Below are 24,863 nucleotides of genomic sequence, written 5' to 3' on the forward strand. Positions count from 1 at the left end.
CTTTAGGATGTACCAGCTTTGCTCCACTTGTGCTGTGTTTCAAGGCCGCCACATTGATGCATTATAAACCCAGCTTGGAATGTCGTTGCAGCTCTTCCCCAGCACTGAACAAATGGGTGGAAAACAAATAATGATTTCGCTGACACACATTGAAAGGAGACCTGCATATAACATTGTTTTATCTCCCAATGGCAGAAATGGCGGGAGAGTTTGTAAGAGAGTTGTGGTTTTAACTTTTTTTTTTTTTTCTTCACTATTCATTATGAAGGGCCAATAGCCAATAGGTTTATGCAGCTAGAACAGTTGAGCTGGTCCAGCATAATTTAAAGTGTGAGGGGAAATGCCACTATTAACTATACACTATACAGGGTCAGCTAAGCGTGCTCGGGCTCGTTGGGGTGAGCCTTCAGTGTTTAAGGAATTTGGTAAATTCTCCTTTTCGTAGCAGGTGTCAGTGCTGGTATTTTTAAGCCGAGTACTCTCCGGGTAGACTCGCTTAAATAGCTAAATAATACATAACAAAACTAGGTTATTCTTCCATGCATACTGGCTCCCTAAAATGCACAATATAACACAAATGCCATCTTAAAAACACACGGGGCAGGGTGCGCTTTTGACAGCTGCGCGCTGTTGCTGACATTTCCTGGGTAAGGGGAGGGTGGGATTATGCACGCACGTACGTACGTGCGTGCGTGCGTGCTGCCCAGAGGAATTGTGACGTGAGGACGTACCCTCTAGCGTCACAAAGCGTGCGGCGGCGGATTTCCCGTCGTGCCTCGGGGCTCCCGGTCGCTCGACTCCTGTAGGAGAGACGCGCCTGGGAGTCTCCAGAGTTTAGTTTACCCCGGTGCCCGGGCCACTGTGTCCCTCCCATCCCGGGAACATGCCGCGCCGACCTCCGCAGTAATTCCTGGACTGAGGCAATGACAGCGGCTCCGGTAACCCCGCGGGAGATCAGGGAGAGGCTGCTACAGGCCATCGATCCGCACAGCAACGTGAGTCATGGAGAACCCGGGATGACGGACAGGAAACTGGGATTGGGAGGGTGTCGAGAATAAGACAGCTGCCTAACAACGTGTGTGTTAGGGGATCAAGGGTTGCCTGGAATTGAGGGCTGGTGGGGAGCTAGCCATACGAAAGCGCAGACACCGGGGGTTTGGGGCATCGCGACGTGGATCGCAAGGGTAGCCTGGCTCGGGCGAGACATGGGATAACGGCAGAGCTGTCTGCCGGGAATATTGGCTGAATATAAGGAGTTCATAGACATAACGTGAGCGTCACCTGGGGTAAGGGAGGATTGAGATATCAGAGGGAGTAGGGTCTTCAGCTCACGGCAATAAAAAGGCTGTGGGGCATCTGAATTTGACAGATCCAATAATACTGGGGTCCCAGCGTGTTTGCGTTTTCATGTGGGCTGAATGGAAAGTGGCAGATGAGGCAACCCACTAGTTAATATCAGTGTAACAGGTGACCCGGCAGCCCCCATAAGGCATAATGGTAGTGACAGCATAGGACGAGACCTCCATCTCTTTGGCGGCAGCAGCAGCGCATGCCGGGGAATATTTCCCCTGTTGGCAGTTGGGTAGCATGAGGAGGAACAGGTATGCGTGGTGTTCGGGACGGTTCTCTGTGGCTCTTATCACGGAGTAGGGCGTTATGAAGTGGGACAGGGTTACTAATGCACTCTGGAGAGGCCTCGGCATTTCCTGAGGGGTGTACTAGTGAGGTTACATGGGACATCCGCCTATATAAGCGATGTTGTGGTGGGCTCGGGGCCTCTCAGTGACGGTTACATAGCGACTGGAAGCTGTACGGGTGGAAAGTGATGTTCTATCCCGTTCACTTCTCTATGACCCATGTGGTGTAACGTTTCTAGCCCTTCCCCCTCCCCGTGCTTGCTGGGGTTTGATGTCTATGCGAGGCTGGGGATCAGGCCTCGTTGCAGGCCGGACTGTCCTTGTGGCTGCTGGCCGGCTTGTTTCCCCGTCTGGGATCCCTATAGGGAGTGGAAATATATTACTTGGGACTGTATGTTACCTGAGTAGAAAAGCAAGGGGTGAATATTTGGCACCTGTGAACATTATGTATCTCTGCACTCTTTATGTGCAGTAGGGATGCCCACTATGCATGGCAACTCATAAGATTTGATTTTAGTGATAGAAAAAAAATACGTGCATTGAAATGACACTAGGGTATGTACATTATAAATTAAACGCTACCTTTTATCTGTGTTTAAAAAAAAAAAAAATGTCATTCTTATTTTTAGCAGATGCTATCGCTATTACCGTATTCATGTTGGCTTAAGAAAATGCTTCTATAGGATGTATGCGTTTTTGGTGCATTTAATGATCGGACAAGACATGAATGTGTATGATAGGTAAATAATAAATTATATATATGTGTGTGTGTGTGTATATGTATGTATGTGTGTATATATATATATATATATATATATATATATATATATATATATATATATATATATATATATATATATATATATTATTATTGCCCTGAGTTGTTTCATGAATATTCTGCTTACGTTGATGTGTTAGGTGTCTGATATTGAAACAGAACTTGGTGACAATAGTGCTAAGGATCGTCTGTTTGTGGTGTAGCTTGGTGCCCCCTCCCCAATCCGGTAAATGTCGTTGGTATTTGTGGGATGCATGGTTTGTGCCCCTCACGTAGACTTACATTAAATTCAGAGCAGCAGTTTCTTATTCTGAGCCGTTGGCACCTTGGCACTTGTTTGTCAAGCCTTGGCTTACACATTTGATGAAACTCTGTCGATTCTTAATGTATCTTTGGAAAATCGTGAGTATGCAGTGTTGTAGTATTAATGTGTACATATGGTATTTAAAAATAAATGAATGTATGTGTATAATATGCATCAATGTTTAGGTTAAGGCAGGGGCATGAAAATTAGTATGCCTCTGTATGAAAATAAGTTAGGTAAGATTATAGAAAATTATGCATTAGCTAGACATAATTTAGACTACAGTGTTTGAACACAAATTAAAAAAAGGAAAATTATTGCTTCTCATTGCTTTTAGCTAAACCAGATTTACTCTAGAAATTACTGCTCCTGAAGGGGGGACTTTATTCCGTTGTACTAATACATAAGAGAAGAAGTCTTCAGTCCGTGCACAGAGCAAATAACAAAACAATGTTTCCTATGAGTATTGAAGCCACGGTCCTCATTTTAAACAGTGAATGGCTTATTCTTTACAGTAAGGAAGGGCTGTTAAGCTGCAAAATGCTCAACCCCTGGAGATGCGGACTGCAAGTACTTGAAGAACTCAATTTCATTTTGGCAAGAGGTTATATCTGAGGAGTATGAGTTGCCTTATAATTAACATATGATGTATCTGGTGGGATCGAATGAGTCTGTGCAGATGTAGTAATCACATGGCCCAAAGTGTGATTCTGTGTATATGTGTGTACAATCACATCATAGTTTGATCCTTGGATGGAGGAGACCCCAGAGGTCCTGAAAGCTTATGCGATTCCATTTTTTTTTCTTTTAGTTCGCACAATGAAACATGAACTTGGAAGACTCTATTTTCTCTTGTGTCAATAGTGCTGTACCAATTTTTTCTGTTTGTATGTACAGTTTGAACAATGCTTTAGTGCCTTTAGTCTGCGCAACGGATCACAAAGACGATTGTACCTGTAATTTGTGTAATACTGCACAGGTTTAGCAAACAAGCCAAAATATGAGCCCTTGTTACTCTATCTTCCCATGTGCTTGCGAGCAGCGCTATAAGTTCCTGGTTTTGTAATCTGATGTCAACATGTGAGTAGTGGTCTATATTTTGTTTATGGAGCTGTTAATAATTGATTGGATATAAAGGTTACTTTTAAGTCCCACAGATGTCAGAGTATCAGTGCATGTGTGGTAAATCACCTATGCATTACACAAGCAAATGTTTAGGTCATTGCATTCTAAATGATGAATAAAAGCTACATTTTACTGACCGCAACATGAGGATTGTGGTTGGCTACATCAGGTTCAGTGCTAACTGTGCAGAACGGTTGCTTTTTTCTCTGTATTCTCTTTTGGATAGGCTTGGGACCCATATTCGGTAGTCTGGTGGATTCATGATGACCATGAATGGTGCCTAATACTCCAATTTATATGAAATGTGAACCTAAGCTTAAAGTTCCCACCTATCTCTCTGCCTAGACGAGGCATAAAAGCCCCGCATGCACTCAGGTGTGTCTGAGTGCATGCAAAGCCCTCAGTGAGAGAAGCATTGGGCATGTACATGCCCACACACCTCATATTACATGAATGTGTATAATACAAAGTGCTTTTTTTTTCTTTGTGCAAATCAGGGCAGACATTCTTCAGTTAATGGAGTTAGAAGATTATGCGTATGTCTCCTTTTCTTCTTCATACTGCCTGTATGTATTAGTAGTACTTTTAAATCATTTGGGATAGCAGTAACCAATCACACAAATGCTATTTGAACACTGTTGTTTAGCTAGTAGAGATCTGATTGGCTTCTGCTTCAGTTAAAAGGAGAGTGCCTCTAAACATGTGGAAGAAGTTTACATATTAACGCTTCCTGGTTTAAGCAGAGTCAACCAGGGAAGGATTAAAACGACACTCTCATACTTTATAATTAAAGAATGCATTTGAGTGCATTAAAATACACTGGACTCCATGCAAAATGAAAATGCACTAAAAATACTATTTTGCAGCTAGACTAGAATGCTATCGCTAAAGATACTTTTTCTGTAGTGTAGTGTCTCTGTCCAACAGGCGATGTTCCCTTACCTCCCATAGTAAAGGCAGGTGCTTCACAAGGCTCTGGGTACAACTAGGTGCTGCTGATCAATCTGTGAGCCATTGGCATCTTCTCTAAAAGCATATTTAAAAAAAATAAAATGTAGAACTGATAACTACTGGGTCTGTGGAGCTTGCTACCATGGTAACAATGATGCTCTTAAAGAGCTGCCATGTTGCCAGTTGACTTAGTGTGAGACTAGCTTCCTTAGCATGTTGATAGTAAACCCTGATTATTGCTACTGTGCGGGCATCACACACACACAAACACACACTCCCATTACCCTCAGAATACTGATGAGCAGATTGGAGTTGCAGAAAAGCAGGTGCTGTATTTGTAGACATGTAGTCTATCCATATTTGTTTAGCACAAACTATTGGACCAAAATACTGTGGGAGATATGAGCTTAAAAAAAAAATCATTTCAAATTGTTTACTAATTTTTTGCGTGTGTTCTTTTTTTATATATATATATAAAAAGTATTGCGTTATACAGATTACCTAAAACTTGGTATCTAAAGTTGAAATTGTCACTTAACGTTTTCAATAAGTGTAACTAATAGCAATAATTGAAATTTTCGCTATACCATGATTCCCTCCTTTTTTTTTTTTTATATATGTAGCTTTTCAGGACCATCTTTACCATTGGTATGTCCTTAAAAGTTATGCAAAGGCGCCCGTTAGGACAGCAAGGCATATCCCCTGTTAGCAGAAGCAAGCATCGATGGCTTCCTGCCAACCAACCATGTATGATGGTTTTCCTTCTAATAGGTGTCCCAACCTGATGTTCACTTGAGCACTGTGATGTGTAGTTGTGTGGGTGCGTAAAATATGGGAAAGGCAAATCATGATTTAACAAACTTTGGGTATTAAAAAAAAAAAAAAATCCTGAGCCTCAGGTGACATGCAGCTGCCCATCCACCCAAATGTATTCAACTGTATTGTTGCATTTGGAGATTACAGTATTTTTCGATATATATTTCTTAGCCCTCCGCTACGTCAGCGAAGGCTTTAAATTGCTTGAGAGTAGGGCTGCAACTAACGATTATTTTAATAATCGATTAGTTGGCCGATTATTTTTTCGATTAGTCGATTAATCGGATAAAAAAAAACAATATGCAAATTTTTTGTTTATTTAAAATTTAATGAACTGAATGTTAAAAAACAACTTAAAATTTACATTAACATTCTTATTTTGTTATGATGTAATAAAAAAACAATATGTTCAAAGTACAAAAACCCAAACACAATATTTATGAAACAAAATAACCCCAAACATTCTGAAAAGAGGTGGACTATTACTGTTCAAGAAACTTTGCCCCAGCCCTGGCACTTTGCACCCAGCACTTTGCACCCAGCACTTTGCCCCAGCCCTGGCACTTTGCACCCACCCCTGGCACTTTGCACCCAGCCCTGGCACTTTGCACCCAGCCCTGGCACTTTGCACCCAGCCCTGGCACTTTGCACCCAGCACTCAGCACTTTGCCCCAGCCCTGGCACTTTGCACCCAGAACTTTGCACCCAGCCCTGGCACTTTGCACCCAGAACTTTGCACCCAGCACTCAGCACTTTGCCCTGGCACTGTGCACCCAGCACTTTGCACCCAGAACTTTGCACCCAGCCCTGGCACTTTGCACCCAGCACTTTGCACTGTGCCCCTGCACCCAGTCTCCAACTCTGCCCTGCACCCAGTCTCCAACTCTGCCCTGCACCCAGTCTCCAACTCTGCCCTGCACCCAGTCTCCAACTCTGCCCTGCACCCAGTCTCCTGCCCTGCCCCCACACTCACACCCTGCCCTGCATCCCCACCCCCACTCTGCCCTGCATCCCCTGAAACCCCACCCCCACCCCGCGGTTCGCTCTGTGCGAACGGAGCCACACGCAACTAAAAGAAGGCGGAGAGTGCAGCGGAAGCGGGGAACGCTCGCGGAGGTAAGCAAAAGGAGCCGAGTGCTCCAACAACGAATCGATCACTCGATTAATCGATAACGGAAATCGTCGACAACGATTTCCGTTATCGATTATTATCGATTTTATCGATTCGTTGTTTCAGCCCTACTTGAGAGTCTCTTTTGGTTCAAATGCAAAGCAGGCCCACTGATTCAGCCCCTTGATGGGCCATAAAGCTATGAAAAACTAGATAGGACTCGCCAAAATGGTGACATAGTGGCGGGCTAAGCAATACATGGCCATATAGAATCTGCAGTATTTATGGCTTAGGTGTTTTTTAAATGGTATTGGCTGAGTATGCTCTAAACTCTTCCTTTGTTTTGTGTACTTGTTGGTCATTATTATTCTAGCAGCAACCCAGGAATCTGTATATGCTTCTTAGGTTGTGCGCTTCCCTATTTTACATACTGACCACTTTATTAGGTACACCTCTTTGATTGCGCGTTAACACAAATAGCAAATCAGCCAATCACATAGCAGCAACTCATTGCTTTTAGGCATGTAGACGTGGTCAAGACAACTTGCCGACGTTCAAACCGAGCATCAGAATGGAGAAGAAAGGGGATTTGAGTGACTTTGAACGTGGCATGGTTGTTGCATGGTCTGCTTAGATTTTCACGCACAACCATCTCTAGGGTTTACAGAGAATGGTCCGAAAAAGAGAAAATATCCAGTAAATGACAGTTATGTGGACGAAAATGCCTTGTTGATGTCGGAGGAGAATGGGCAGACTGGTTCGAGATGACAGGCAACAGTAACTCAAATAACCACTCGTTACAACCAAGGTATGCAGAATACCATCTCTGAACGCACAAGACATCAAACCTTGAAGCAGATGGACTACAGCAGCAGAAGACCAAAACCAGTCTTCTGCTGCTAGATAAAAGCATCATTTTATGATTTGCTGGTGGTGGTCTTTGCCAATTCTCGGCATTAGCAGTTGTTTCAAAAAAGAGAAGAGGTAAAGTGTAAGCTACTGTCCCACCTAATGCCCCACCACACACACTTTGCCATGTTTTTGTGGCAAGTTCTTGGTGGCTGTCTGGCAGTAATCAGGCTGCAGAAGTGCAGGGTTACCGGTTTGCTCAAAAAGAATCTCGAATGATCTTTAGCTGATTGTTCCTTGCCATAAAACATTGGTGGTTAGTGTTTACTATAAATGTCTGGTGGTCTGAAATCTTCATGTGTTGTGACAAGACATGTTAACCATGTATTCGATGTCAGAAGCTGTCTGGTTGGCATCGGCACACACTGAAATGTCAGTCTGACTGGACCAGTATAGAGTACATCTGCTTGGCAGAATATAACAGGCAATTTTTGGCATATTTTTTTCCCCCACTTACCTTAAAATAAACCACCACTCCAATTATTTTCAAACTACTTTGTGTTCGAATATAAGACAGGGTTTTTTTTCCGCAGAGCAAATGCTCTGGAAAATACCCCTCGTCTTAAATTCAAGGTTAACATTGGTTCTCATGGACTGCCCCAGTTGTGAGGCAGTCCCATGCACCGGGAACCATCAGCTAGCGGTGTGCACAGACACACTATATCGAATTGCATGCTATTAATTCAAGTTTTAACTCACACCAGTTTGTGACAGCCTAGCATGTCATAACATATTGAAGGGTTAATGTGCATTCTTTACCTAGAGGGAGTTGTAAATCCAGAGCTGTTTGCTAGTGTTGGAGCTAGCTGTCTGTCTGTCTGTGAGCATATTGTGCATGCTTACTGGTAAGCGTAAGATGTGTTTGGTAGGTGAAAGTGTGGAACCAGGGGAACCACGCAGGAGATGAATCTGATGGATCACCCCATTCATTTGTAAGAGAAATTTCCATATAAGCTTGACCGTTGGCCTGTATATGTTTATCTTTAGGGTATTATTGATTATTATTATTACCTATGTTGGTGCCATAAATTCTTACAGAAAGTTTTATATGCATGGTCAAACAATTTACAACATGCACAGACCTTGGTATTGTGGTTACTCTCTCCCAGTGGCTCTTCCCTTAGGCGGTCAATTAGATGTGGGTGAATGAGAGAAGCATACAATGTGTGCGTGTTCAATGCAACAATCTTGAAGAGCTCATCCTGCACCAACTAAGCCTTAATAGAGTATTTTTGGTGCTCCCTTGACACTACCAATAAAGTGAACGCGTATTTTAAAAAAATGTGTAGTTTGTATTTGTGTGTATATGCATGTATTCCTTTTCGGTGAGTATAAACCTAGCATGGGAGGTATGTAGCTGATGCTCATATGTACCTCAATTGCAATTTTGCTTGTTTATATTACAATTGCATGATCATTGTCGCCCGATATAAATGTTTTGCGGGGGTTGTAAACTTTTAGCTTTTCTTAAATCACATATTTAGCCCCTTGATGACAGTTGATGTGCCTGAAACCTCATGAGTTTAAACAGGTGTAGAAAGCGATCTAAGATGGCTTCCTTCTCCCAAACAGTGTTGCTGTAATGCCTTGGCTTCGAGGCATTCGGCAACATAAAAAAGAGCAGCTCCCCAGAGCTTCAATGTGCAGGCATATTGAGCATGGCCCCGGCTTCCTTCTTTAAAAGGCGTTTGGAGGTGATCGTTGATCGCCTCCCAACCTTTCAATGGTGTTTCTGAAATGCCTCTATATTGTGGCATTCAGTGACACTGAAAACCCACCCCAGGGAGAACTTCAACTGCTCTGTAGACCAGTCACAAGTGCCATAGCAAGGGATTTTTGCCTCTCACAAGATGGAGGTGCCCATGAAAAAATAAACAAGTTCCCAGGAGGGTCTCTCCAGACCTTCCTGAGAACTTAGTACAGTTAATGTGCAAGTCAATGGAACCCAGCTTACTACTCACAATGTGATTAGTAAAATAAATAAAAATGTGGTAACGTTAAAATATTTCCCCAATGATGTCGCCATCAGGGGAACCAGCACCCTCAAATATGTACCACCAAAATGTAAAAAAGTGTATCTTAACTGTAATGTGCCTTACTTCTGCGTGTACCGTTGTGAGCAGGCATTTTGATTTCCTGTGGTCCAGAATTTTAGATTTGGTTATTTTATTACACTTTTTCAAACTCCTTCGTTTCAAGCTAGCACTGATCGTCGAGGTTGGAGAGCGGGAGATTTTTGGGGTTTTTTTTTTTTTGTCAGAACTCAAATTCACTTGGATGAAAGTCCACAGTTCACATAGAACAATAAAAAAAAAATAGGTAAGCTTAACCCCTTAATGACAAAGCCTGTACATGTACGGGCTCAAAATGCATTGCTTTCAATGGATTTAGGGACCGCCCATTGTCCTTAAGGGGTTAAAATAACTGAAGCAGGCATACTAAACCTCTCTTGTTTCACGCAGTATTTGTAACCCATTCACCCCATGCGTTTGCAAAAATGGACCGCACAGCTTCTGTGTGCATAAAGCAGGATTGTCCTTCTAAACTAAAGAGAGAGCACTAACATGCAGACATTTTAACTGGTTTGAGGATCAATCAAGAACATTTGGTACAAGAAATCAGTGGTATTCTAAATACAAGTCTTAAAGTAAAAAAAATCTGCTGCCTAAAGGTGCCAGTCAGGCTCAAGGAGAAGGCAACCTATATGACAGAGGCCACATGATACAAGCTGATCTGTGAGATCATTTGGCTAGCATGCTGTAAAATAGCAGCCCCCCCTCAAAAAAAAAAACTAACTCATTTGCTTCAACAAAACCATCCAACACTAAGTATGCACATTCATTCTAACACACACACACTAATAGTACATACAAAATATTGGTGAAAGCCCACAAAAGCAGGGAAGAGGTAAAGTTTAAGCTACCTCTCGTCCCGTCTCATATTTGTGGACGTGTATATTTTCTAAGTTTTGAGCATGCATGATTGTGGAATTATAATCATTGTGTGTATACAACCAGATATATACCTATATTGCACAAGTTTACTAAGGGGATGGGAGCTTTTAAGAATATTTACCGCCATATCTTGTGTGGTATACTATCTGTCCTTAACTAGATATCTGTGTAAAGATTAACTTGTCATGAAAGCAAAAAAGGGGGCCACTGCTGTAAAAAAAAAAAAACCCCCCTTTTTTTTTTTTCTCCATAAAAAAAATATAAAAATACACTATTAACTGGTGCAACACCATTTTTTTTTTCTTCATGTGATCCATTGTTGGGCTAATTACTTGCACCAGTTTTTTTGTGTCTACTACATGGTTTTCCTCATCCGTCATCAGCTTTACGCCAGTTCGTTACTCTACCCCCAAAAAACCCAGCCAAGAAAATGTGCTTCTTCCAGATGTGCTGCCACACTGCTATACGCAGCTTGGGGATCCAAATCCAGCCAGTAACAATGTATACTATGCTCGTCCAACTCTGCCCTCTCTTTTGCTTAACAACTTTACCTCTCCACTCCCTCCCATTTGTTCAACCCAAGATGCCCTTTTTCCCCACTTTCAACTTGCTTGTTTATCACACCACAATATTTATCAATGCCCAGGTTCTTGCCAATCGCTTCGAAGATGAGAATGAAGCTATCAGAAAGGTCTTTGCTCCTCTACAGCATCAATATACACCACTTGCCACCTCCTACTGCACAAAGTGCTTTTTTCCTTTAAAGAAGCTGCCACTCTTTCTAGCCATACGAGCAGCTTGAAGTCTTTCCCATACCCTTTGTCATTCCGCACTTTCAACCTTTTTTTCTATTTTCTAGAACTGTACCAACTGCCACACCTCCCTACTGTATTTTAGGTTTTTTAAACAGTTGGATCCTGTCAAGTCTCTTATCGTTCTCTCTAAACTTCTTGCATTTTCTGTTGTCGCCTTGCAAGGATCCATCATTGCCAAAAGCTGAAGGACAAAGGGCCAAACTAATCGGCTCAGTTGGCTTCCGGTATCTATATGCAGATGACTCAAGCCTACTTGTCTTCCCCTAAGCTCTTTCTTTTGTGTCCTGTATTACCAACTGCATGTCTTTCTTGGAAATTATGCGGAAACACAATCCCTCCAAAAACAGCTCAGCTGCTCTCCTTCCATCTCCTCCCCATTACCTGAATTCTCAGTCTCCATAAACAATGCAACTATCCCACCTGCTAACCAGGCCTGATGCCTTGGCGGCATCTTTGGCTCAACCTCATTTATCACTCTCGTTCAATCCCTGCCTGATCCTGCTGCTTGGACCTAAAAACATTTCTCTCATCCATAATTTTCTCACCCAAGAACACAGAAAAACCCTTGTTTATTCCCATATTAGCTGCTTTCTTAACTTCTCCACAACACACCCAAAACACTGCTGATAGGCTTAATTTCCTTACATGACACTCCTGCTTTTCTCATTTGTGAAGCCCTCCAATGGCTCCTTATTACCTCAAATTTGAAAATCTTTATATTAACATACAAAGCCCTACATTGTACTGCGTACATTTTTTAATATAGTGCCAACAATTTATGCTGCTCTTTTTAAGTGTGTGACAAAACTAGAACTGACAGACAAACCAATACATGAGAGAAAGAGGGCCCAGCTTACAGCTTGCCTAATGTTTTGTCATGCCTTTTGTATGTACTGTAAGAAGTGCTGCTTACATTGACTTTTTTTGGTTTGTATAGCACCAATGCCGTACCTGATGTCTACTTAGCAGGTAGATATTAGGGGAAGCAATGTGCTGGAAAACCTTACTGAAGTTTTCCCGTGTCCTTACTTCCTGATTCCGTATGTGCGCATTGGCTGCTGTTTCTCTTTTCTTCACTGCACTTCAGTCTTGTCTCCCAGCCAGACTTCGGATAACACAGGCAGTGAAGCTGCATATTGCTAAAAGAACCAGGCCTTTTCTGCAAGACCCGCTTCTGTATGGGACATCTGATGCTATTTGCTGCTTCTGTTTTTACTCAATGACAGTGCATGGTGCTTTGCATGCAGTGTCATCGCTGCAACCTTCTTAGCCACCCTAGAGTCTTCAAGGCCATGAGGGTCATGGATAGGTGAGTACTTGTGTTAAACATAAAGGTAAAATAACAATTGAAAATAATGTATTGTTACATAATGCTTTATTTAAAAAAAAAAAAAAAAGACAGGGTGGTAGAAGTTTCCCATTAACTTGTCTTAAATAAATGCATTTATTTTACTTAGGTAATATACAAGCGGTTTCTTGGGTTCCGGCCTAACTATTACGAACCTACAAAAATTGCTCTTGCCTTCCCAGGAGACAAGTGCGTCCTGACCCCCGGCACTCGACGGGTTAAGGAAACAGTCCAGTTAAAAATCAACAAAACGTTTAGTTTAACACCGCTAAAACTGGGTAGAGTGATACATCTGCATTAAGATACAAATTGAAGAAAATGGAATGAGTGCTATTATAATATGGATGTATGGGGGGGTGATTTTGATTTACCCTACAGTGGGCCATGCAGACGTGCTTGGCTCACCCAGCAACCAAGTTTGGCGTCTTTTCCTTTCTATGCTGGCTGGATTTTTACGTAACTTTTCATCCATATATTTTCCAGTAAATAGGCTTTTGAATTAATGCATTATACAGGGCCACCTCAGCCATTCACACCAAAGAAACTTGCTAGTGTTAAACCCTCAGAATGAATAGTGAATTGAGGGAGTTAAAACCACTACTCTCCTACCAACTCACCCTTTTTAAGTGAAAAACCATGTCCCTTTGTCATGACAGGTGCACTTTAATTTCTCATAGTGACCTTGCAAGCTGGCAGGTTAGTTGGGTCTGTTTTAAGTCGAGCTTCTTGTGTGTTACTCGGTTCCCAAGAAACCTTTGCTCTGGAATGCAGTGCCGGTTGTGACTGAAAATCTGTTCCAAAGAACATGAAGTAACAGTACTTTGAAAGTCTACAATTCTCGATGTATATGTTGAGAATAACAAACCTTTTGTGCTCTAAACAGGGCACAGTGGTCTTCAATTACTCTATTTTCTGGATTAAAAGTCTTCCGGATATCCTGCCACTCTGCCCAAATGTTTTTTTTTTCTTTTTACTAGTAAAGTATTAAGTATGTAAACAATATAATTTTAAATGTTTTTGTGTATATCATAACTGAAGCTTTAAAATGACTACACGTGATTCTCTGGCATTAACCTGGAAGCCTCCTGGAACTCGGAACGCTGCAGAGATGACACCTAGCGGTTATAGTCATGGTCAGTATGGAGGCCACGTATTGCCGCAAGTTCGGCCTTTTCAGCAATACGTGGTATCGCAAAAGGGGCACCTGACCTCATCGGCTGCATGTAGCCTATATGATGTCTTATATGGAAGCAGTATATTCCTATATTTGTCTTCAGAAAAATCATCCTGAGTCCATGTCCTGGAATTATTTGGCTACCGAAAAATGCTGTTGTGCAAAAAATCTAAAAAATGCCTTTGTTCTGAAGGGGGTTTTTAACCCTCTGACAGAAATTGATTATTTTCATTATCGATCAGGTAATGCCTCAGGAATCATTAAAATGCTTTTGATTTGAGAGTTCTTATGATCTTTTCTTGAACTCCTAATTGGATGATTAAACCTACTACCCGCCAAAGTTAAAGTTAGCCGTGTTGGTACGTCTTCCACCCTAAAGCATAGAATCTCAGAAGATTGACTATACCATATCATTTTTGATATTTCTTCCAAATCTTTGTTATGCAGTACATTTCTAAAGTTTGGTACCCCTTTAACCCCTTAAGGACCAGGCTGCTAATTTTTTGTGACCAAGCCTCAACACATTTGCAGTGCTCGTGTTTAGATGTAATTTTCTCCTCACCGGCTTGATATACCGTTTATTTGATCATATCTTATTTCATACAAAAATATTAAATTGAAAAAACACATCTTTTTCTAACTTTTATTAGAAATTTTACTCATCTAAAAAAGATAATGAAAAATCTAAATAGATTCTACTGTTTGTCCTCACTTTAGAAATTTTTTTTGCTTTTTTCTTCAAGTTATTGGGCGATGAGTAGCATTTTGCTATTTCAAAACCATTTTTTCCCCAAAGCTGGTCATTCTGCCCCATATGCTATTTCAGGTATCTTTTGAAGTTGGCCAATGCAATTTACCCCATCACACCATATATTTTTGAAGACTAGACACCCGAGGGTATTTTAAATGCTAGTATTTTAACTCTTTCAATGCATGAGATTCTACCACCAGCCTTTGTCAAAATTTGTGGTAGTTATTTATTTTGTGTGTTTTATTATGCAAATTGCACTTCAGGAATGAATTTACAGCTCCTGGTATATATCATTGTCACACAACAATCTGGTCCTTCTGCCCCCATGTCCTAAGTGGGCCATCTTGGAAGCCCGCTAATTAAATTTACCCCATCAAACCATATAGTTATGAAAATAGACACCCCATGTTATTTCAAATTTTGTATTCTTTATCACACAAATTTAGGGCTGAAACAAAATAATCGATAATTAAAAGCAATTTCGTTATCAATTAGTTGAATCAATTTTATCGACTAAAAATGAGGGTTTTTTCAGAGCAAATGCTCTGAAAATACCCCCCGTCTTTTAATCCAACCTCACTTCCGCTGGGGCTTCTATGACTGAGTGCCGGCATCACATGACCTTCCGGTGCTCCGTCAGAGTGGCATATAGGGAGGTATAAGGCATATCTGGGGGCAGAGTGGCTTATAGGGAGGTATAAGGCATATATCGGGGCACAGTTGCATATCTGGCGGGCAGAGTGGTAAGCCTGGGGTCAAATGTGCATACCTGGGGAGCAGATTGGCAAATGAAAGAAAAGACACCCCTTGAATATTTGAAATGCTCTTATTTTAACTCTTTCCAAGATACAGCGCTAGCTTAGCACTTGCTCATATAAACGCTCTCTGGAGCGGCCACAGCACATCCTGGGGTGGGTGTTCGATGTTGCTGAAGGCCTCGCTCTCAAGACATTTTAGCGACACCAGATCACTTTCTAAGCTTGTTTAATGCCGTGACGTGCCAGGCACTTCATTGGCCATTAACTGACCGTTTCTGCTGGGCAAAAGATATAATTATGGACATATTCCCAGTTACAGAAAGGGTGGTAGATAAATATAATAGCCTCCCATCAGACTTGGTAAAGGATACTGCAGTAGGTGGTAGGCAAGTTAGAACTGATTAAGGTCTCAGTCTCTACATCAGGAAAAATGGGCAGGCTAGAAATGTTGAAATGTGCTTATCTGCATGTCCCCATTCATCCTTGGTCCCAGCATTCTAAAAAATCACCTTTTACAACCTCTGGAACCTCCTTGATATATATATATAATATGTATATGTGTATATATATGTTTAGCTGAGAGGTCCAGGGCTAACTGTTGTTTTCTTGCGTGACTGGCTCTTGAAGGCAGAAGCAGAAAAAACCCTGGAAGAACGTTTACATGTGACCCTTGGGATATAGTTTAATAAATTGTAACAAAGCCACATATAGTTCGTCCCTTTCTGAGGTCCAGGATGAACACATACCAGAAAAAGTATGGTTACTAGAAGCAGAGCCGGCCTTAGGTGTTCTGGCGCCCTGTGCGGACTACTCCTCTGGCGCCCCCCCATCTCAAAAAAAAGAAAGGAATAAAAACTTGTAACAAAACCCCAATCACTATATACTACGCCAAACATTGATGTGGTCTAGGCCTACCACTTAATTGTCTGGCTTAGTAGTAGGGATGCACCGAAACGAATTCTGTACTGAAACCGAAAGTGCAGCATTTACCTGGCCAAAACCGAATATGACCCTCCCAACACCATAAAAAATCTAACACTTTTATTTAAAGTAAGTAACACACCAAAATAGGAGAAAACAATTAAATATTATATATATGTCCAAAAATAGTTACCGGCACTCCAGGGACTTTCCAGATAACCACACAAACAACTTCGGTTTTCAAGTCTATATATATATATATATATATATATATATATATATGATTAACAGCAATCACATTCCTATCATGCCCAGGCATACCCAGATTCCAGGATTTACTCGCAGACTTGGCATGATAGGAGTATGATTGCCCTATCTACCCCTTCTCACTCTCTTCTGCCGTATCTACCCCTTCTCACTCCCTTCTCCCTATCTACCCCCTTTCCCCTGTCTCACTCCCTTCTCCCTATATACGCCCTATATACGTCCTAACTATCTACTCCCTCTTTGAAGTTCACTTACCTTTCAGGAGTCCTGCGGTGGGGGTGCAAGGCCTCTGCCTCCCAGCTCTGCCACTGTATGGAATAGTATAGAATGATGGGAGTTATGATGTACTTTTAGATCATGAAAAAGACATTGGAAATGGTACAGCATAACACCCATCACTCTCACACGTGTACACCAATCCACACACATGTATACACCAATCCACACACATGTATACACCAATCCACACACATGTATACACCAATCCACACACATGTATACCAATCCACTCTCACTGAATGCTTTCCTACCTTTCCTCTTTTCTCCTTACAGCTCCTTTTCCTCCTCTTCGTTCTTCTTCTTCAGTTCTTCTGTCTTCTTCCGGGTCAGAGGGCACGGACAGCGGTGGGCGCGGCTTCAGTGTTGAACCCGGCTTAACATCACTCAAGGGAGCCGGAGGTCTGTTAAAGACCTCCGATACCGCTCCCTTGTGATCCGCGCGGCAACAGCTGCTGTGCGCCGGGATCTGACAACAAACCCCGGCGCACAGCAGCTGTTGCCGCGCGGATCACAAGGGAGCGGTATCGGAGGTCTTTAACAGACCTCCGGCTCCCTTGAGTGATGTTAAGCCGGGTTCAAGGGAGATCAGCAGCTAGGTACGCTGCTGGCGGCAGCGGTACGCTACGGTGGCGGCGGCGCCCCCTGGAGTGTGGCGGTCGCACACCCCAAAGGCCGGCCCTGACTAGAAGGAAAACTCCAAAAGTTATTCTCTAAATTTGAAGAAGCCCTGTATACATCTTTACATTTCACAAGGGATGTGTCATTAATAGTGCTGATGACCTCAGCATAACGTGAACTTAAATGGAGGATCATGTGCTAATAACATTCAAAGTTGAAGATGATCGTATCAAAGTGTAAATTTAACATATGACTGGCAAGGAAAATGAATTTGACAATAATTCCCCCTTCCTCTTCATGTCTGAATTTCTCAAGATTATAAATCAAATTGGCTTTCCTTAACCTGAATAAATTGTTGCATATGTGATCCCTTGTAATCTTTGAAAGTTTAGGTCTGGGACAAAGAATTGGCTAAATAATACGTTATAACATGAACAAAAGAGAACACAAAACCTAAAATAATATGTTGAAATATAAAATGTAACTTTTTTCAAACTTTGTTAAAATCTGATAATTCACCCCCTTCCAAATGACATAATAAACACACAAAAATGAGATCTATAGCAATCTAGCCTTTTATTTTCACTACATGCATTAAGCCACATGCGCACTCTCATTTTTGCTTGTATATTATTTTGTTCGGAGGGGCTGTGATGTCATTGTGACATCACTGGCATGTTCAGGCGGTCCCTAGGAGGACCTCTAACCATTACTGTGTAAAAAAAAATTATTAAAAAACCTTACTTCCCATTGCCCTAGCATAACATCTAGCCAGTATAACCCTCCTGCCCCCGTTCACAACCCCCAAACCCGTTAAGCCATAGCCATAAAAATTATACAGAATTGTACACCTAATAGTATGCTCCCTGGTGCTGGGAAAGTCTGGAAAATCTATATAAATTAGGTATTTCTGAAATCAGGACACCTGAATTGATAAACTTGGAGGGGATTTTCCATCACTTTACCTAATTTTGTGAAGATTCAGAGGGAAAATGTAAAGAAAAATTAGTTTATTTTTCTAATCTTCGCTAGTTTTTACAAAATTTCTCATTCTAAATTTTCAGCTAATCATCCAACTATGGTATCAAACGAAAGCTCTCTCTTCTTGAAAAAACAGTATATAGTTTACATGGGTACACTATTCACAGGAAAGGAGAATAATCTCTAAAATGACATACCCCAAAAATTGCAAAATTGCTCTGGGCTTTGAGGTACCAAAAACGCCTGGGATTGAAGGGGTTAATAAGGTTTGATTAAAAGTTATGTTTGGATTTTGTTCTCTCTTTTGTTCATGTTGTAAAGTTCAGGTCCAAGTATCTCTAATGGTGAATTCTTTTGCACATGAAAAGATGTATTGAACTAATTAATCATTTTTTTTTATTTTTTTTAAAAAGCGATTTTAACTTGTCATTGTCAATATAAATTGTTTTGGGGGGGATTAAAGATTTGCTCTACGCTTGTACTTTTCATTTCTCTGCAGCTGGACATCACAAGCTCTGATATTGTGTCCCTTGTTTATGCTAATCAGTTTTAACCTGATCGCTTTCCTTGACAAACAGGCCTATGAATAGCGTTCAGCTCGCTATTTATAGGCCAGGCCCAGGGTATGATGGGACAGCAGCCCTGAACTGTAAATGTTCGAAGGTGCAGTGTACAAGACTCTTAACCCCATCCATTCTAGAAGCTCTATGTGTGTGTAGAGCCTCAGAAATTACAATTACAAAACATGCTTACTTGTATCATAGCAGGTTTTATCTTTATTTGTGGTTACAAAAGTACATTCTTTACTAAATGAAAATGACCTGAAATTATCCAACTAAACCCAAATTAATGCTGAACATTGATGTGTGTTTGTTTGTGTATAAGTATTTCTCTGACATATGGTGGAGATCATACAAGATAATTTCAGCATTACCGTAAACAACTGGGCCATATTTGGGCTAGATCTAAATGCCTCATTTACCAATTGTAATCCTCAAATATCCGGATTATATGTTAAATTTAATACCAAAACGAAATTTCTCTTTCTTGATTTGTAAAGTGCCATCATATTCTTCAAGACTCTTGCACGCCACAGAGTATTTTTGAAAACATTTTTAATCTGTTACCACCAATGAGAGAAATGAGTTTAGACTACTTTTGACAGTCAAAGCTAATGCATTCTCTATGCAAAATGTTAGTTGACTTTTAAATCTTAACGCCATGATCACAGATTTTTTGGTCAAATGAGGACACCTGCAGGTCAACCTATGGAATTTCATTAAAGGACAAGCGCGTATTTAGTGCAGACTTGTAGCAACAGTTTATAACTTCGAAAAGCCATATTGACTTCAGTTTGTTCTTTGTGCAGATTCGTAACATGGTGGCTGTGCTTGAAGTGATCTCCAGTTTGGAGAAATATCCAATTACCAAAGAGGCACTGGAGGTAGGTTTTGTTTTTGTACCAGTGATCCTGCTTCCACCTCAGAATGCAGTTGACAGACTTGTTGCAAAGATATTCCTCCATAGTATATATGCCTGGTGCTTTATGAATGGTCATGCAAGACAATTTAAATGGCAAACTAAACTTTTTCTTAAATTTTTTTTAGTGAATACATTTGCTTGTCTGATGGCGGTTTTGTTTTTTGTCCACATGTATACATAACATGATTGTACTGCAAGTTAATGTATGCACATTGATCAAGCTGTTGTGTGTGTGTGTATATATATAAAAAATCAATTTCCTTTTCTTGCAATCCACAGGAAACACGGCTAGGAAAATTGATCAATGATGTTCGTAAAAAAACAAGCAACGAGGAGCTTGCCAAACGTGCAAAGAAGTTGTTGCGGAGCTGGCAAAAGTTGATTGAGCCAGTGGCCCAAAGTGAGTCATCTGCCAGAGGTACTCCTAATCCACCAGGCTCTGCCAATGGAGGTAGTGCTCATAACTGCAAGGCAGAGACTGCTCCCACAACGTTACTGAGTGGGAAGCCTGTCCAAGAGCTAAAAAGCCGCAATGATATCCAGAGAGCTCACTCGCCAAAATCTGATAAGTTGGCTATCCGAAAGAGAAAAGGGGAGAATAAAGATGGCACCCAAGCAACCCCTTGCAAAGTGGCTAAATCCAGCCATGAGCTGTTCCAAAACTCCTCCTCTTCCCCTCCAACCAATGGTGTTGGGGGCAGCCCACCTGACAGCATACCTAGCCCTCTGGATGGGGTCGTGCAGCCTACCAGGACGGATCCTGCTGAAAATGACAAACATGTCAAAATCCCGATCAATGCCGTCCGCCCTCACACCAACTCCCCAGGACTTGTAAAACACCCAAGCACTTCCTCTTTGCTCAAAGTGGCCATTCTTCAGCAAAACAGTGCAGGGTTGGAGGATGCCTCTCATCAACCACGAAGTCCCCGCTGTGCCTCCTTTAGCCCACGAGGTACAAGGGCAGAGCTAGTAGCAAGGCAGCACACCACTTATGCACCAAAAGGTTGTGTTCCCAGCCCCTCCCAGAGGATGCCAGGTGTGGATGCTGCACATGCACCCTCGTACCAGTCCCCAGCTCACCCGCCTACACCCCCTGCCATTGCAAAAAGACTTGAGTCCCCTGGAAGGGACATGTTGGCAGTTTCCTCCCCTCACAAGCCTCTAGAACAGTTGTCGTTGACTGATTGCCAGCATCCTTCCCGAACATCACAGCAGCACACACCTCATGGGCCTCGCAGCTGCTTACCACATATGGACTCCCAAACACCACGCACAGGATTTTCGCCAGAGCCCTCCAAAATGGACAGTGATGATGCAGCATCTGGTTCAGACAGCCACAAAAGAAGAAAATCCAGAGGTAGGGGAGAGCAAGAGGGGCACTCAACAGATGGGACTGGTAAACCTGCACGGGTAAAAAAGGAACGTAAGCTGACGTTTGATTTCATGACTGGGCAAATTAAACCTCTAACTAACAAAGACTCTTCTCAAGCAGAGTGTTCAGCCCCTTCAGAACAGCACAGAACTGAAACAGACAAGCAGGACCCAAAACTAGGCTTGCCAAATCCCTTTGAACAGGCTAACTGGAAAGAGTTATCTTGCAATGAGATTATCCAATACTATCTCAACCAGCAGAGCAGCTTACTGTCTTCCTCCGGTGTACATACCCAGAGTGCGCACTATTACATGTCTGAATATTTAAAACAGGAGGAATGCACTAAGAGAGAAGCCAAGAAGACTCATGTTTTAGTCCCACTTGTCCTTCCTAGTGAGTTGCCTGGAAGAACCAGGGACGTAAATAGTGCTGACATAGACAGGATACACAACCAACATTGGCCTGGTGTCAATGGCTGTCATGATACACAGGGCAACTGGTATGATTGGACGCAGTGCATCTCCTTGGACCCTCATGGTGATGATGGTAGATTAAACGTCTTGCCTTATGTCTGCCTAGACTGAGAGCCTATCCAAATCCGCTTGTCATATCTGCGGTTTTTCACTGCAAAATCCATGGGTCGCACAGCGACCGCACCTCAACACAGACTTAGATAAGCAGGAAAAGTTGTCCTGTTTCTGGGGACGGGAGTTTGAGGGAGGTCATAGAGCTAGGAAATGGCACAGAAGGTATGCTGTATGGCCACTACATCCTGGGAATTAACTTCCCCTGGAAGTTCCCCAGAGTTTGCCGCACCCATTCTTTTGTGCAAAAATGCTGCTACCAGTTTGACAGAAATAAAGAAGGCGGTGAAGAAATGCAATGAAGGGTGTGCAAGGGGGGGTTAAACTTATTTTCAGAAACTCTTATAGCAAATGAGCTATAATAAAAACTAAATAAAGTGTTAAGTTTGAACCAACCCTAAAATCGCATTAAAGTGAGTTTTTTTTTTTTTTCCCGGTACCTGCAAAAGGGCTGGAATGAAAAGTATATCTATTATATAAATATATATGACAGGTACCTTTAAAATAAGAAAAAAACAAACTTATGTGAAAGAGGATTTAAATCTAAGAAGAGAAGTTACCATAACGAAGTATGCATTTATTTATTTGAGTTAGCTTTTCTTCCTTTTTTCAGATTTTATTTCCATTAAAACTTTCAGTAAAGTATCTGAAGACTAGAACTGAACTCTTTCTAGCATCGCAACTGGTCCTTTAATTGTGAAGGGGGAATCGGGGTTCACAGATCATCCCCCTCCCGTTTTTGTTTTTATATATATATCTTTAATTAGAATTTGTTAAATCTCGGTTTTCTGATCATTCCACATTTTAGTTAGAAGCATCCAACTCGCATCCCTAAACTGTTGCAAATTCATTAAGCTATGGTGTTAACCTGTGATCCTTTTTTGGCCACATGTGAATATCCCCCACCAGTTGAAGACTCAAGTTCTATAGTTCATTTAATTTGTTTAATAGATCTAACGTTTTAAATTGTGCTGTTTTCTGCCCCCGTAACAAGATGCTTCTCAGATGGTCTTTGCCTCCAAAGTTGAAAGGTGATAGATGGTGCTACCAGCTTCTATATTGATTACAGAGTGCAGAAAGGGCCTGGTTGTGCGCTGGAGAAGAAAAAAAAACTTGCTACCATTCCTTTTAGATGTAATCTGCCTTATGGGATCTCCATCATAAACGCGATTTGTTTTTGTTTCTTTGTTTTTTTTCCTTTTCCAAAAAACAAAACAAAAAAGCCTTAGTTGAATGTACAGTAAAACTTCTGTATTTCTGATGTGCAGAAGAGAGCAACTTTGCTAACTTTGGTCCTATAAGTGGACGACTTGTGATATAAATGTGGAAACCATAATAAAAAAAAAAAATTTGCTCTTAATCTTGTGTGATTTTTATTTTTTTTCCAACTTCCCAACTCTTTGCTGACCCATTTATAGCACAAATGTAGTTAACATTTTGTGTGTGTTATGGTCAGTTGATTCTTGAAACACGGCTCTATCGTTTTAGAGAATTGACAACCTCTTATGCTTTACTGATATTCATGATTGGTGACTGTTATATAGTGGATCTAATTTTACCATGTTAAACAATTTTACAACTGCAAATTTCACATACGCCATTTTTCTTCTCTTTTTTGTGGCCTTCAAATTATACACAATGTTCCCACCTATATAAAGACCTGTGGTTTTAAAAATGCTTAGAACAGTCAACCATTAGTTAAAAGAAAAGGCATGGTGTGTGTCTATGGAACTATAAAACACTGCTCTCTTAAAGGGACACTCCAGTGTCTTGGACAGCCTCCTGAGCAGAGAATTCATATTAAAGTGCATTGTAAGTACTTTAAAATATACATTTGTTAATCCTGCAAAATAAAACTAATAATTTTTCCTTTCTATTTAATTTTGCTTTTTATTCTCTACTTTTCCCTCACAACAGCTGCGCAACCCCACTTGCACATCACCGTCTGGCAGCCACCAATGTGCCTCCCTGCCACAACTCAACAGCCGTTCCCCTGACATGCATTAACACACACACGCACTATCCAGGTGCCGCTCACCATGCCAATAGGCAGTCCAGACACAGCATGAATAATCGGTGGGAGTTCAGTAATCTTTCATAAGATGTGTTTCTGGCTCCCATCTTGGTTGCTGCATGGACATGCTAGCGCGTGTTGTTGTAATTCACACCCGTTTTTGGTGCATGAAGCTATGCATGTGTTCTGGTTCCAGGAACTGCAACACAAGATTCCGTTAGATTAAAGTCAAGCTGCTTTTGTTTCCCTAATTGCCAGGATGCATGCAGACCTACCAGATAAATCTAAAGTTCAGCCAGGTACCATGTGGGAGAGAGGACACAAGACAGAGGATTTATCTTCCACTTAGAAGCTATGAATCCTAAAATCTTATTTCTCCAGCCAGTGGTGTACCAAGGCTTGGTGCATTGGTTTGGTCTGCCTAGGGAGTAAAGTGATGGTCTGCCTAGGGAGTAAAGTGACTGGCAAAGTGTCTCTGTACCTGGACACTGGTGTCTGCCACCACAATTTGTGGCTACAAGTCTGTCACCCTGCCTGCTCTCTTCAGAGGTAGACTGGACTACCTGCCACTGGAGGAGCAGGGCTGGTTGGGAAAATCATGCAGCACAAGGTTCCTACAAACTTCTGTTTCAGTGCTCCCTAGCAATGTGTGCTGCTGATTGATGCTGAGCACCAAGATATAATGTCATAACTCGCTACTCGGCACTGAAGGCGCACACATGGTGAGGAAGCACTGAAACAGATCTGTAGGCGCAGGAACTGAAAGAAAAGGAGAGTGAGAAACATAAGAGATGGGGATGGGTGAGCAGTGAAAGGAGCGGTAATGACAAAGAAGAGTGTGCTTGTGTTTTGGAAGTGTTTGTATGGTAGTACAAGGGTGTTTAAATGCAAATAAGCATGTGAATGCAAGCGCA

The 24,863-nt window shown here is 41.6% G+C and overlaps 1 protein-coding gene across 1 annotated transcript; it reads left to right on the forward strand.

Moving 5' to 3' along the window:
• The first annotated feature begins 923 nt into the window (after nucleotides 1-923).
• On the forward strand, nucleotides 924-21,935 carry LOC149289512 (mediator of RNA polymerase II transcription subunit 26-like). Its single transcript, XM_089490644.1, has 3 exons — nucleotides 924-995; nucleotides 19,867-19,941; nucleotides 20,259-21,935. Exons 1-3 carry the CDS (start codon nucleotides 924-926, stop codon nucleotides 21,933-21,935), a joined length of 1,824 nt encoding a protein of 607 aa, XP_089346770.1.
• The last annotated feature ends 2,928 nt before the right edge of the window (nucleotides 21,936-24,863 follow it).

The sequence above is a fragment of the Sceloporus occidentalis genome, unplaced genomic scaffold, assembly GCF_023333645.1.
Source record: "Sceloporus occidentalis isolate IW3139 unplaced genomic scaffold, rSceOcc1.0.p SCAF_45, whole genome shotgun sequence".
NCBI lineage: Eukaryota > Metazoa > Chordata > Lepidosauria > Squamata > Phrynosomatidae > Sceloporus > Sceloporus occidentalis.